The sequence below is a fragment of the Heliangelus exortis genome, chromosome 3 (genome assembly GCF_036169615.1).
Source record: "Heliangelus exortis chromosome 3, bHelExo1.hap1, whole genome shotgun sequence".
Taxonomy (NCBI): Eukaryota; Metazoa; Chordata; class Aves; order Apodiformes; family Trochilidae; genus Heliangelus; species Heliangelus exortis.
Window position 1 is genome coordinate 24,309,348 of NC_092424.1, and position 14,114 is coordinate 24,323,461.

At 37.8% G+C, this 14,114-nt stretch overlaps 1 protein-coding gene across 28 annotated transcripts in view; it reads right to left on the reverse strand.

The window, feature by feature from the left end:
• Positions 1-14,114, reverse strand: part of ESRRG (estrogen related receptor gamma) — a 404,999-nt gene that overhangs the window by 218,022 nt on the left and 172,863 nt on the right. For 9 of the 28 annotated variants that reach the window (XM_071739658.1, XM_071739665.1, XM_071739664.1 and 6 more), the window contains one exon: positions 13,294-13,352. The exons of 13 other annotated variants lie outside the window; for them this stretch is intronic. Coding sequence is in view for 7 of the 15 variants with exons in the window: in XM_071739644.1 (XP_071595745.1) it covers positions 13,294-13,352 (59 nt within the window). In the remaining 8 variants the exon portion in view is untranslated. Of the gene's footprint in view, positions 1-13,198; positions 13,353-14,114 lie in introns of all 28 variants that reach the window. 6 more of the 28 variants (XM_071739649.1, XM_071739655.1, XM_071739652.1 and 3 more) reach the window with 1 other exon arrangement.

A 14,114-nucleotide genomic window follows, 5' to 3' on the forward strand; every position in this document is an offset into this window, starting at 1 on the left:
TTTAAATCTCCCCCCCTCAAACACTCCCACATACACCAAGCACCATAAAAAAAACCCTAGTACCAAAATCTAAAAATACAATCTGAATATTTGATAATAGTGGTCATTCCTGGCCACCTAGTCTTTAGGTCACAGGTTTATTGCAAGCATGATCATTTGCACAGAATGATCCATTTCTAGGATTTTGTTCTGGATAATATTTTCTAAAAGTTGCCTAAAAGTTCCAATATTAATTGATTATAGTTAAAGATCAGATGCATTACATTACTATTCACTTCATTCAGGCATGTAAATGTCTGTCTGTATGGCATATACATTACCAGACCATTTACTGCCCATTACTGCCAAGAAGCAAAGCCCACACTAGAATAAACTGTGCAGCAATTCTGGTATTTGTTAAAGGAAGAAAGCTTTACAAGAAGAAAGAAATACCACTGATTTTTACAGGTGTTTAATAAAGATAAGCTGAAAAAAGGGTTCCTATTTTAAAGCTTGGTGATAGCTAAAAAATTCATTCAGATATGTTCAGAAGCAATCTGAAGATTCCTAAAAATTGGTGTTTAAAAGTATTCAAGAAAACAGGAAAAATGCAAGTAATATTTGTCACATTATAGTAGGATATGGGGCAAAAATACTCATAAATTTAAAGACCCCTGCTGAGGCAAACTGCATTTCATTTAAATATGATATTATTTGGGAGTCATCAAAACAGGAATAATGTTTATCAGTTGCACTGTAAATATTATTATGATGAAACAGCAAAAGTTTGCCTGTAGTAGAAGGAGTGGCTCAAGGGACTTTAGTTTTTGTAGCTGTATGATAGGAAACAGAAAGACAATGTAATTGATAATTCACTACTTTAGAAATACAACAGTCAAAATAATGAGGAAGCACCACTATTCTCAAGAATCTCTGTCCAATATTCTAATGGCATTCATATACATTGGGTCTGTTTAGAAAAAAAAATTTGAAAAGAAAAGGGTGCCAATAGTGAGTCCTGACTTTTCACTCAGAAACATGTTCAGTCCTAAAAAAGTATGCAGTGCCTGTGATTGCTGGCAGCTACCCTCATCTTTCCATTTAAACATTTTACCTGATTTATTTTTTTAATATGGAAATATAAACCTACCTAGTACCTCAGGCTACTCAAAAGTTAATATTTTGGTTTTAATATAGAGACTAATTCTCATTAATAAAGAGCACCTAATCTTGCTCTGTTAGCTATAGTCATGATTTAAGTCTGCAATTTAAGTTGAAAAGCTTTTGTTTACACAGATTTGCATGTCTGTCTAGATTCACTTCCAAAAACATAGTGAAATAATGCTCAACCATAGTAAAGTAATGCTCAAAGACCCTAAATCTCTGGAGTTCCCATTTTGAACACCAAATTTTTCTTTGCAGTCAACCAGTGGCATTAATTGCTGGTTATTTGTTCATATAAATCAAGAGGTATATGCACATAGAGGCCTTGTTTATGCAGTCAGTCAGTGGCTTGACTATTGTCAGTAGTTTTTGGAGAAGTAATCAAATTAAGCATCCCATTAAACATCTGATGCAGGAAAATCAGCTCCCAGGTCTTAAAATTTGAACCATCTTTCCTTCCTCCATCTATTAGATTCATTCATATTTGTGAAAAAATAGTCATACACTTGCTTTAGTCTTGCCTTAATTTTGTCAATGAATTTAAAAGTATCACTTTCCCAGCAACAGGCCAAGACAGTTGGAGTTATTCAATGAAGAGGAGGAAAAGAGAAGAGGAAGGGAAGAGGAAGGGAAGAGGAAGGGAAGAGGAAGGGAAGAGGAAGGGAAGAGGAAGGGAAGAGGAAGGGAAGAGGAAGGGAAGAGGAAGGGAAGAGGAAGGGAAGAGGAAGGGAAGAGGAAGGGAAGAGGAAGGGAAGAGGAAGGGAAGAGGAAGGGAAGAGGAAGGGAAGAGGAAGGGAAGAGGAAGGGAAGAGGAAGGGAAGGCAAGGGTCTGGGGACACCTTATAGTGGCTTTCCAGTCCATGAAGGAGGCCGACAGGAAAGCTGGGGAGGGACTTTTCACAAGAGAGGGTAGTGACAGGACAAGGGGTAGTAGTTTTAAACTGAAAGATGGCAGATTGAGGTTAGATATCAAGGAGAAATTCTTCACCATGGGGGTAGTGAGATACTGGAATAGGTTGCCCACTGAGATTGTTGATGCTCCCTCTGTGAAGGTGTCTAAAGCCAGGTTAAATGAGGCTTTGTGCAACCTGATCTAGTGTGAGGTTTCCCTGCCCATGCAGGGGGTTGGATCTTGATGATCTTTAAGGTCCCTTCCAATCCTAACCATTCTATGATTCATGTAGAGTATTCTTAGATAATTTAAATTCAGTTATGAAAACCTATTATGGGTCTGATATAAATGAATTAAAATAATTCTGTGTCATACCCTGACAAATGGTAGCTGGCCTGGAAGCAATGCCAGTCATGTGGACTGTCCAGGAACTGGTCTCCCCACTTATGCTAATACCTATTAGCATTAGGTACCTGTGTAATACCTATTGAGCCATGTGGTCCTAGGTGATGGGGAAAGGGGCTGGGATGTTAAGACTGCATTTGTCATTCCCTCAGTAACAAGGCAAAAGTCCCTCAGACAGACACACATTACTCCCCAAGGCAGCACTGCTGACACCACCACCAAGTTACCAGTTTTATTTATTTATTCATTATTTGTGGGCAGCTACAGCTGAGCAGGGTTTTAGGGAGGACCCAGCAAATGCTAGGCATAGCTCTCACCTGGCACCTTGTCATTGCATTCAAAATGTTTCTACTAAATGCGTGGGGTTTTGTTTATGTTTTTTTGGTGATAATACTATCGGTACCTCTATGTTTTCCCACCTCTTAGACAAAAGATGTGGCCTTTCCTGAAGCTACTCTGAATAAAAGCTGGAGCAATACCAGCAGAAGACAGCTCCACAACTACCCCAGTCTGCACTGCACCACCCAGCACGCTGTCCCCTGGAATCTTCACGTGGCCTACAGCAATTTGTATTCCTGTTGTTTTCTTTGAGCCTGAAATCGATTTGTGACGTTGTCTCCGAAGGCTCCCAATTTACATAATTTGCCATTATTCCTGCATCACACACTACTCCACATTGTGGGCTAAATTCTTCACCCGGGAAGCAGTCAGGCATGGACTTAACTTTAAGCACACATGGTCCTGGGAGACTTCGCTGCTACTCCTCACATGCTATACTTAAGCATATGCTTATTTATTTTATCATGCGACAGACTATACCTAACAGCTTCTTGGAGCTATTAAAAGTGGACATAATAACTGCAAGCAGAATTGGGCTTCTTGTCTCCACAGATTTGTGCTAATATACCAGTGTCTCAAGACATCGCTTCATTTTCATAACAAGGAGGAGATTTAATTTCTGCGGATTTGTGTAAAAGGCAATTTGGAAACTTTGCAACAATGATATTGCTTCCCATAAATGCCAAATTGGTGAAAAAATCATAAGAGGCAAACACAGCACATTCACAATATCATTTTTTCTATCTTAAGTACCAGCATTATTCAAAGACATTATACTGCTAAGTACCCAAATAATTCATTCCTTTTAAGGATCGAAAGCATAATATTATTTTGTTAAATTAAGATCTCCCGTTTTCCAAATCCTTCTTTCCCACTTACACTGAGGGAATAAAGGCATCTGACAATGCATCCGAGTAGGAGACATTAATTTTCAGTTTTCTGGGTTATTGTTTGCTCTGGCTGGGGGGTGCATTTACCTTCTTGTTGAGTACCAAAATGCAAAAAACAATTGCAGTGATAATTGTAATTCCTTCTTAGGATCATAAAATGAGTCTCGTGTATCATCATCCCATTCCAACCTTGCAGTGCTAGCAAGGAGGCAGCTGGCACTTTCCTCCAACTGACTGGCACAGCTGTAATACAGTATTCTCCAGTTAAAAAGAAATTGTAATAACAGAAAGAGACTTTAAAATTATAGCAAAGATCAAAAATGATAGCAAAGATCAAAAGTTGTGACAATGGTAGGTTAGGGGTAGGGGGCAGACAGCCTAGATTTAAGCACACCTAATTAACTTATGAACATCAGGATTTTGTGGTCATTTAACATTCCCTATAAATGAAGACTTAATAACAGTTATTGATCCCCGTTTTCCTGGAAAAGGATCCCTGGGCTCAGCAGTGAGCAGTTTTGCTACTCTCAGTTCATAAATACAACAAAAGAGCTATTGCTCAAATGCCACTCTAACTGCCAAAAATGAAATAAGAGTAACATTTCAGTGCAGTGTGAAAGCATTACAGGTGTATTTCCACAGGTTTTTTTGAGTAGATAGCCCAAGGTTAATATAATCTCAAATTTCCTTATGGGAGATACAGAATTGCCACAGCTTGACCAACTTGAAAATATTTTCTTAATGAATAACTGCTCAAACTATAGAAATACTTAAGTTACTGGTTTTATTTATTTATTCATCTTTATGGAACTTCAATATTTCTGAACACTACTGAATTCAGCCTAACAACATAAAAGATGGGACTGCAAGCATCTCTGCTGTCCAGGCAAAAAGCTGAAGCAGGGAATAGGAAGCACAGGGCTGTTACATCCCTGACACAATTGTGCCACAAGAAACAGCTGTTGTCTTCCAGTCTTATTTTTTGTCATTCAATACTTTTCCCCACTTTCCTTCTTTCTAGCTTTTCCTCCCTAAAACTTTGCTATTGCCTGGCCAAAACAAAAGCTGATTTGTAAAATTTTTTGTGATATTGCCAGAAGTGCCTTTATCACTGACAGCATATCACACAATTTAAAACAGAGACCATTGATTCCCCCTCTCTCTTTCCACTGCCCTTTGCACAAAATCACAAAAACAATCTCTGTATCTCCTAACCTCCAGTTCAGATCAAACCCAGATGTTAAATAAGAGACCTAGAAAGAGGTGCACCTCACTTCCAATGTGGATTTAAAGAGAAGCTATCCAAGTAGATGAACTGTTAAACACAGTCCTCTGTCTCAAAAATATATTTCCTTGGAATCATTAAGCGCATGATGCAAGTACCCAAAATATGTAACAAAATTCAGAAAAATGAATTAAGGACGTATTGCCATCTCCAGGAAATAATAAAAGTAGAGAGATTAAGAGGCAACCATATCATTTTGAATTGTAAAATAGGTTTATAGGTCTTCTAATAACAACTTTTACTCAAACCTTACATAAATAGGCTTATATGATACTAATATTATGTGGGCTATGTGGAAACTACAAGGTCCCTAATCATGTTTAGGGATTACTTGACAGAACAGAGACATTTCATTCCTATTGGACCTAGGGATTACAGCAAAGAAACATCTAATATTCCATTTTTTAATTTCATGCATTTTTTATTTACCTTTAATGATGCTGTATATATTCATCATCCTGAAATATTAAAACAGTATGAAAAAAGTAATAAATTGGTGGAAAATTTAGGGAATGGGAATGCAACAGCACGCAAATCATACACTATCAAGTGCTTGATACACATTTAAAATTACTGCCTAGTACAGCAAAGCCAAATTCCTGGCAGATTTCTGAAGCGCAAAGTCACAATAAGAAGATCAGCAGAACAGACTGAAATAATAGAATATTCATCCCCCTAATCCATATGCAATTCTTTAGGGCTTTTTTTAAACAATGCATATGAGGTCTGACTGTATTCAGGATTTAAATAAGTTGTCTCTTTCTCTCTCTCTCTCTGTGTGTCACACACACACACACACACACACACACACACACACACACACTCACTCTGCATTTTTGTTTAAAAAAAAAGAGTATATACAGTTATCATTTCTGCTCTGCTGCACCCACATTGACAAGGTTAGCACATCTCCTCACACCACAGATGAAACAATAGCATTTTAAACAACAAAAGTGTTAAAAGAAATACATTTATTCATACAATTGAAACCTTCTGCAACATCTTTGTTGGAAGGAGTGGATCCAGTGTGCCTGCAAAAGGGATTTTTTACTTTATTTATTTTTTTTACTCTTTCCTACTTCGTTCTAAATAATTAGTGCTTAATTTAAAGCAATTTCACATTTAGTTATTGGCAATAAAATTTTGAAACCAGTATTAAATCTTTGAGATCATGCCTTTCTCTCTAGACAGATGTAATTTTAGATCTAGTATTGTATAAAGGGACAGAGACCTAGAGACAAATAAATCATCATTCAAAAGACAGATGCTGATTATAATAATGATACATGTAGAAAATGTACATGAGGATGGCTGATGGGGACATGTAGTATAAAACTTCCATTGCCATGCATGAGATTACTGAATTGCTTTCAAGCAGTACAAAGCTACAACTGAGTTGTAGATGTTTCTCCAAAGAGGAGTTTATAGAAATTCAGACATACAAACCCTGATCTTGCAGTCAAGTGGGTTTTACAGAGGTTTAACTCTATTATTAGGCTGCAGAATGTCAGCACCACAGAATATCATCATATAAAATCATTGTACACAAATGAGATATTTGCAACAGGAATACACAGGTGGGCTTCCTAAATAGAGCTGTCTATGTGTGATAATTATGGTGATCACATGCAGAAAGCAACTGGTCTAGATACAGCTCTAGATCTGGTCTAACAGCTCTAGATACAACTCTCTTAGTGGGATGAAGAAGCACTAGGACAAGTGATGGTACGTGGAAAGCCGTCTGGTATGTGAGCAAGAGAGGCCACATCCAGTCAAAATCTGAATATCCAAACGTAGACACATGCTGTTGGTTGTAACAGGTCATGAGAAATGGCCTGGGTTGTAGGTTGCTGCCCTGTGTTTACCAGGACTTTGGATTTCTACCTGGTGAGGGGTGTGCTAAGCCAACATGCTTCAAATCGCAGTCACTTTACTAGCCAAACTGTAGTATCATTTGACATTGCTATTCAAATTGCAAGGTTACTGTTTTAATTTGATACAGACTAAACATGTAATGGAAAACATTTAATGAAAGATTTTCTGTTTGTTAAGGTTCTTTCTCTAGTAAGAACCTGATGAGATTTATGCAGTCATGACACCAGTACCCACCCACATTGTGACACTCATCTACTGAAAGGAGAGAGTCTAAACTTATTTTGTGCTAGGGAAAAAAATAAACCACAGCCATACTGAAATTAGTAGAACAGCTCAGCAACAGCAGGGCTAGAATGGATCCATTCTGTTTCTATATTTTTCAGGCAAATAAGCAAAAGAATAAGCACTCCTAGATATAATTTCATCCATACTAGCAAGCAAGGTGTTAGGCTGTACAAAAGACAGATGAACATAAAGCTTCTGCTAGGAAATACGATGAATAAACACTGTCTATCAATGCACAGTGAACTTTGAAGAGGAAGCCTCCTGGCAGATGTCCTCAAGAACTGCACTGAACCAAACCTGAACCTGAAAGATGTCAGTATCAGCAGCTTTGCTGCAAATATACCACAATTTAAAGGACAGGGCATTTAATTAAGAGTAGAAAGTACCATTCCTTTTGAGGGGAAGGAAAAAAAGAGGCTATAATAGGATGAAGGAATTTATTAAAAATTAGTAAAGAGCACACCCAGTGAAAATTAGGTGCACTTGAAACATTTCAGTATTATTCCTTCTGCTGCCCTATATTTTACAGGGCATAATGCATGTCTACACAAGGCTTTATTTTAGTGAACAAAGCAACAGTTTGTGACATAGAAAAGGATAGAAAAGACAGGAAAGCTTTTTCCCAAATTTCAAAGCTATGCTGCAGAGCACAGAGCTACTAAAGCTTTTCTACAAGTGTTTGTAAATATGGTAAACACCATATTTTAAATATGCCTAAGGATTATTTTTCTTTAAGTGAGTGCAGGGGAATAAAAGTTTAACCAGCTCCTTTAGAAAGTTTCTTAGCAAGCAATGCAAGGCATATATTTGGAATCTGAAAGTTTAATCCTACTCATTAAAACATGACAAACATAATTAATTGGGAATGGAGTCAATAATGAGAACATCCTTCAATGTAATGATGTTGGTACTATCAGCTTGTAATATGGCAATATGTTATAGAAAGTGAAGTATAATATGGAAAATTACAAATCAGTTTAAAGAACAGTCTGGGGTCCAATCTTTAGAACACAAATTTTAAATCCTCAAAAGTTACATCCTCCAAGTCATCCAACGAGATAATACATTATGTTGTTTTCCTGCAATGAGGAATAATTCAAGGTCTTACAAGGCCTGATTAATCTCACAACCAATATTTAGAAAAGGTTTCTCTTTGAGCTAATCAAACTTGACAAAAGCAATCTTCAAACTCTGCCACATTCACTGATTTGCAAGATATCTCAAACTTGTGTTTTATTAAATGCAGTTTAAATTAGCAACAGCTGTAAATTCACCTGCTTATGACATCCCTTGGATCTCTCAGACAGTACATGAGGAAGATAAAGAGAAAACAAATGCAGACTAAAATTTTTAATGAAGGATAAGTTTTTAGTTTTAAGATAGCACCTGGCTACATTGCAGTGCAGACATTACGGTGCACTTGGGGGTAGCTGTTGATAGCATTCAGATAGTTTTCCTTCTGGAGCCAACTGCCTTGACCTTACTAGAAAAGGTATGTCCAGTGATTCCTCCAAATAATGCTTGTTTCTTTATGTATAAAAGAAGATGCATCCTGCTGACTTCTGCTAACCTTCAATACACAATTTTATGACAGTCCTTGGCTTTCACTATCACAATAGTATCATTCAGTTAAAGGACATTTCTCCAGAAGAGTGAAGTTGTGATAATACAAGTGTTACCATGAGGGCAACTGGGAGGGAAGCTCAACAATGCTGACAGGGAACACTGTGAGGAAGTGGGGAAACATGTAAATACCATCTCAGTCTTTAACTTCACCACCATTTAGTGTTAGTAGTCTCCTTTATTTCTGTGAGTGGTTATACATATGTGAACAGATTTTTCTCATGCTTTGAGAATGTGTATAAATTTGATTACCTGACTCTCGGCCCTAAAAGAGATTCATTCCTGAGTTAGCACAGCTGTGTAGGAGGAAGTAACATTTGGGAGAGGTGTAAGTAATAATTCTCTCCTACAAATATTCCAAAAGCAAATCAGGCTTCCACCTTACTCTTCCTCTCAAGTTATATTTAAGTTCTGGATAATAAAGTTTCTAAGCTGCTGACTCCCCTCTATTTCCTCATAGCTGTGCATGACAGAGAAACTGTGTTTCAGCATAGTCAATGTCTATAATCAAATAATATAACCTAATATAGTATTCCATTAACAAAGACTCACATGCGTTAGAAGTTACGAGTGGAAGTCCTTTTCAGACCCAAACAAGGATATCCAAATATTAGGTAACACACTCAGACTGGGAAGTCTATCAGTGGTTTCTCTATTTGTTTATATAAATGGGCCAATGCTTTTTAAGGCACTTCAGAGCACTTAACTAAAGCAAACAAGCACTTGAACTTTAAATATCTAGGAAGAGAAGCTATTGACAAGTATGACTTGACTTAGTAAATGCTAATATCTTTGCAAACCTCCATTCTTATAGTCTCTTCATGAAGAGAAGCACCAGACTCTTATCTCAACTTTAGCTCCACTGTGAGATTCAGAGTGAGAAGACTAAGCAGCTACCTATCCTCCTTTTCCACCTTTTTGTTAAACAAATAGTGTTACTTTTTTTTTTACCTGCATGGGGACCCTGGGTCCACAGTAGTCTTTAGTAAGACTAGAAAGTCTTTAGAAAATTTCTGTTTTTGAAAACTTGCTGTCTCTCTTACTGGGCTTCAAAGTAGGATTTTTTCTATCTTACGAACTTCCTTTTCCACTACCCATGGGTAGCTAAACCTTGATTTGGGAATACAACATTCACCAAACACAGTCTTATTAATTCCCAACAGGTGAGTCATACTGTGGGAATAGCTTGTTATGATCAGTAGAAGGATATTTTGGATAAGTAGTCTTGTAAAGGCACCAGTATCACATGCATCTCTTTGGTCTTCATAGTTAAGAGAATGTTCTTGAGCTACCGCATTATGTGCAGTTACACTGCTCATTTTCTGGCCTAGACTGGTGTGATCTGATCCCCATATACCTTCCTGTTGGGAAATCAGCTTCCAAATGAATAAGATGAAAAATTATTCCATAGCTCTGGATAGATGAAAAATTATTCCATAGCTCTGGATAGACGAAAAATTATTCCATAGCTCTGGATAGACGAAAAATTATTCCATAGCTCTGGATAGATGAAAAATTATTCTATAGCTCTGGATAGTGTATTTTTTTTTAAACATTATGAGTTCAAATGGGTCAAGCAACATGCAGCTTCATAGCTGGACTCTGTCTAATCAGGCTTGCTGTACCACAGTAGCTACACTGAGAAAAAGTACAATGCATTTTGAGGAAAGGCAGTTTTCAGAAGGAAAATGCCACTGATGTATGCCAGGTCAGCTTAAGTCAAGTTGGTTCTGAGGACCAAGAGAGTAGTCCTTAAAAAAAACTTTTCAATTCAGCAGCAGCTACAGATCATTCAATAAAATCCTGCATCACGGCTTTTATTTCTCTCTGAAAGTGTTTTGTATGCAGCCTGTGTAATGTGGTATAAAAGAGGTGATGGAGAAAACTTTTACTTTAACCTGGTCATTATTTCCTTTCTCTAAGATAGTAAAGTATTTTTAAGCTGTATTTTGAAGCACATTAGCCACCCTGGGATTTCAGTTCACTAGCATACATGGGGGATACATCTCATGTTCTGAATGTATTTTCTTAGAAAAAACAAACAAACAAACATGAGGTGCAGTTAAGAATATGAACTACTATCAGTCTAGGGACAGTTCCTTAAGACAATAGCTTTGAAAAATCTTCTAAAGATCTTTTAAGTTATAATTGGATTTAACATATAAAACAGCTGAGCAATTTAGATATTTGGAAAACAAAAAAAGTTTTTCCTAGAGCTCATGAAGTGATAAATCTTTTTCTTATGATGATTAACTATGAATCCTTATTTCAAACATGGGCATCTACTACTCTCCACAACCAACACTAAGATCATACAGTTTTATTAAATCAATATTCCAGTGCTCAATTCTGATATTAAAACTCCATTCCCTGCCTCTCCTTCAAGCAAGTGCTTTGGTTTCTACAGAAGTATTTTTTGCTTCGTACTCTAAAGCAAAAAGTGAAATCAGGATTAAGGTTAATTTTTGAGTTTATGAAGCATACTGAATGAAACAAGTTAGATTTGGGTGTGCAGTATGTATATAATGATATTCCCACTGGAAACTGAAACAAATCTAAAGAACAAAACCAAGGATAGCATTCAAGGATAATACAATACTAATTCATTTAAAGAAAATCTGTTTGTAGCAAATGCATATTAGACAGATGAAGTAAGCCAGGCCAGCAAAAACATGCTTTGGGGTAGGAATGCCCCAAACAGCATCCCATTTTAAAACTGTGATAAAGCAAGACTATGCTAAAAGAAAATGTAATGTAGTATTGAACACACTGCAAATAAGTAACAAGATCTAATTATTTAGAAAGCCCTTCAAGATCCCATAGCTTTGGTTGAAATGAATTGAGGGGTAAAATTAAAAAATGGAAGAAAAACTTAAGATGAGCTGAGAGACAAAAAGAAAAGCAGTGAAAAGAAACAGATCTAGGGAAAGTACTGCTCTACTTTATTCTAATAAATGAGTCATCAACAGAATATCTGTATGCACTTACAACTAATTTGAGCATCCTGAATTCCTGATATCATCCTGATTTCCAGAGATGGCAACTACATATTTAAAAAACCCCCAAACTTAAGTTGCTCATTACTAGAAACAGGTCGATTTGCATGAGAAAGGTGCAGTTAGATTTCTCTTCATTTACAAATAATAAGATCATAAAATCTTACTCAGAGTAAGTCCTAACTCCCACGCTCACACTTCCCTCCAATTGGTAGGAGCATCATTCCCCCTGGGGCCCAGGATGTAGCACTTACAATGGCCACAGGGAAGAGGACTCAGGAGACCAGCATGAGAACTTGCAATTCTGCTCAGTATTCAAAGATAAACAGATAATCATCCAGCTGGGAAACACTATCAACAGTGACAGTGTTTATTTATGTCCACCTGAGCACCTGACAACACAGTTCAGGGGCAAATAGCTCAATCTAGTCAGAAACTTGGGACTATTGGATAGGAGCGAAAGGATCTGCTCCATGTGGAGCAATTTCCAAAGAACTGGTCATGCTCAGCTTTTCTTTTTCTCATTAGCTGTCCTGCCTTCAGCAAAACTTGCTGGTACAGATGGTCAGCTACTCTGTGTATTCTTAAATATGTGAATTTAAAATTACCAAAGAAACATGAATTTACCCTGGTACAGAGGTAATTGCCAGAGTAATCCAACTAGGTGGAAATTGGGCACAAGAGACGTGTTGACTGTGGAATATCAGCCACCATTTTGAACTGCTTCATGCTTTTTTGATTTTACATTGTTTATTAGATATTAATGTTAGACATGGTGGAGGTTTTTGGGGAGGCAAAAGTGTTAAATTTAATATAAGTAAATCACCAAGGTATAAGGAAAACAGCATTGGCTGGTTTATTTGCTTATTTAGAGTGTAATGCAGGGATCTAAATTACTGGTTTCCAACACTTCCAGCTCTATGCTAAACATCACGTTGTCAGAATCATTTTCCTCTCCTGAACACTGCATGTGTAAACTCTTACTTTGTGTTCTAACACTTTATCTAAGCACAGTTGCTTACACAGATCATAACCAACTCAATGCTTTTCAAAACCATATTGAAGTAGGAGATGGCTCTTTGCTGCCTTTGTAAAGAGTTTGTTTTACGCAAGACAGCGGCTCATCAACTTCTAGGACCTCATGCCTCCTCTCTCATCAGTGTCTAGCACACACATCCCCAGGCTTTCACTTACTGAACAGTTACAGCTGCCAAAATGCCCTTATTTAGCATAACTCAACCACCACATTCGAACACCTTGGATTCTCAGGAAGTTCAAGAGCAGGATCAAAATTTGCAAAGCTGGCTTAAAGATTAAGTGTCAGCCATTGCTGTGTCTGAAGCAATAGGGGGCAAACACCCCCCCCTGCTGCCTGTGGTCCCCCACCACCCCCAGCAGCTTCTGCGTGCTCGTTCCACCAGACAAACCGCAGAGGAGAGGGAGCAAAGCCCCTTCGTGGACTCACCATCCTTTTCTAGTCACATTCACTACGCATTGCATTAGAAAATCGTAACGGTGTTAAAATATTTTGGCAGGATTTGTTATGGCCAGATCACTCACTTCCTTTGGGACACACAAAGTCTCCTCTGGCAATGAAACAGCCCAAATGTCAGCAAATCCTATAGAACAGAAAACGGTCTGTCAATATGAAGCCTGAATGAAACTCGAATTAAACAAAACAAAACTGTATAACATAAAAAATATGCACATGCAGAGAAAAGAAACAACCTAGAAATGTTCAATTTTTATTAAAGGTTGGTTTTCTTCTTATGCCCACCCTTCAGAAACTTTTTAACAGCATTCCAATGTATTCATCACAAGGTGCTATTAGAGCACTAGCTCACTCCAAGTGTTACCAATTCACGGACAGCTTAGAGGGCACATTAATAACATAGTTAATATGAAGTGTTTAGAGCTTTTACGTTGGTGACAAATACGACTCAGCCAAATTTCCTGACTATTGAGGCCACGAAGGAACAATTTGGTAGATTTCATCAACAGTTCTAATTATGTTCCTGTCAAGTCGAGAACAAAGTAATCCATAACTGGGGGGCTGCTTGGAGACAGTGCCATGCTAGAGTAATTTATGCCCAAGACACAGGGCCCTCGCAGTAGTTAGTGTGCACAACGCTTGACTAACAAGTGGGTTCACAAAAAGGGAATTTATTAAGGGGAAAGCAGCCCTCCAGCTCCGAGTGGCTCATCAGGTGCAGGTTTAGGAGGAGTTATGAGGTAAAGTCATCTTCTTTATACGAGCACCCGAAGTCCACACTGGCTTCAGTAAACTTTAGCATGCGGGATTTCAGCCCAAAGCACGGCACGGGCTTCTGGCAGAGCTCGGCCAGCCCACTGCTGGGGCAAGGCAGGACCCAGTGCTTTTA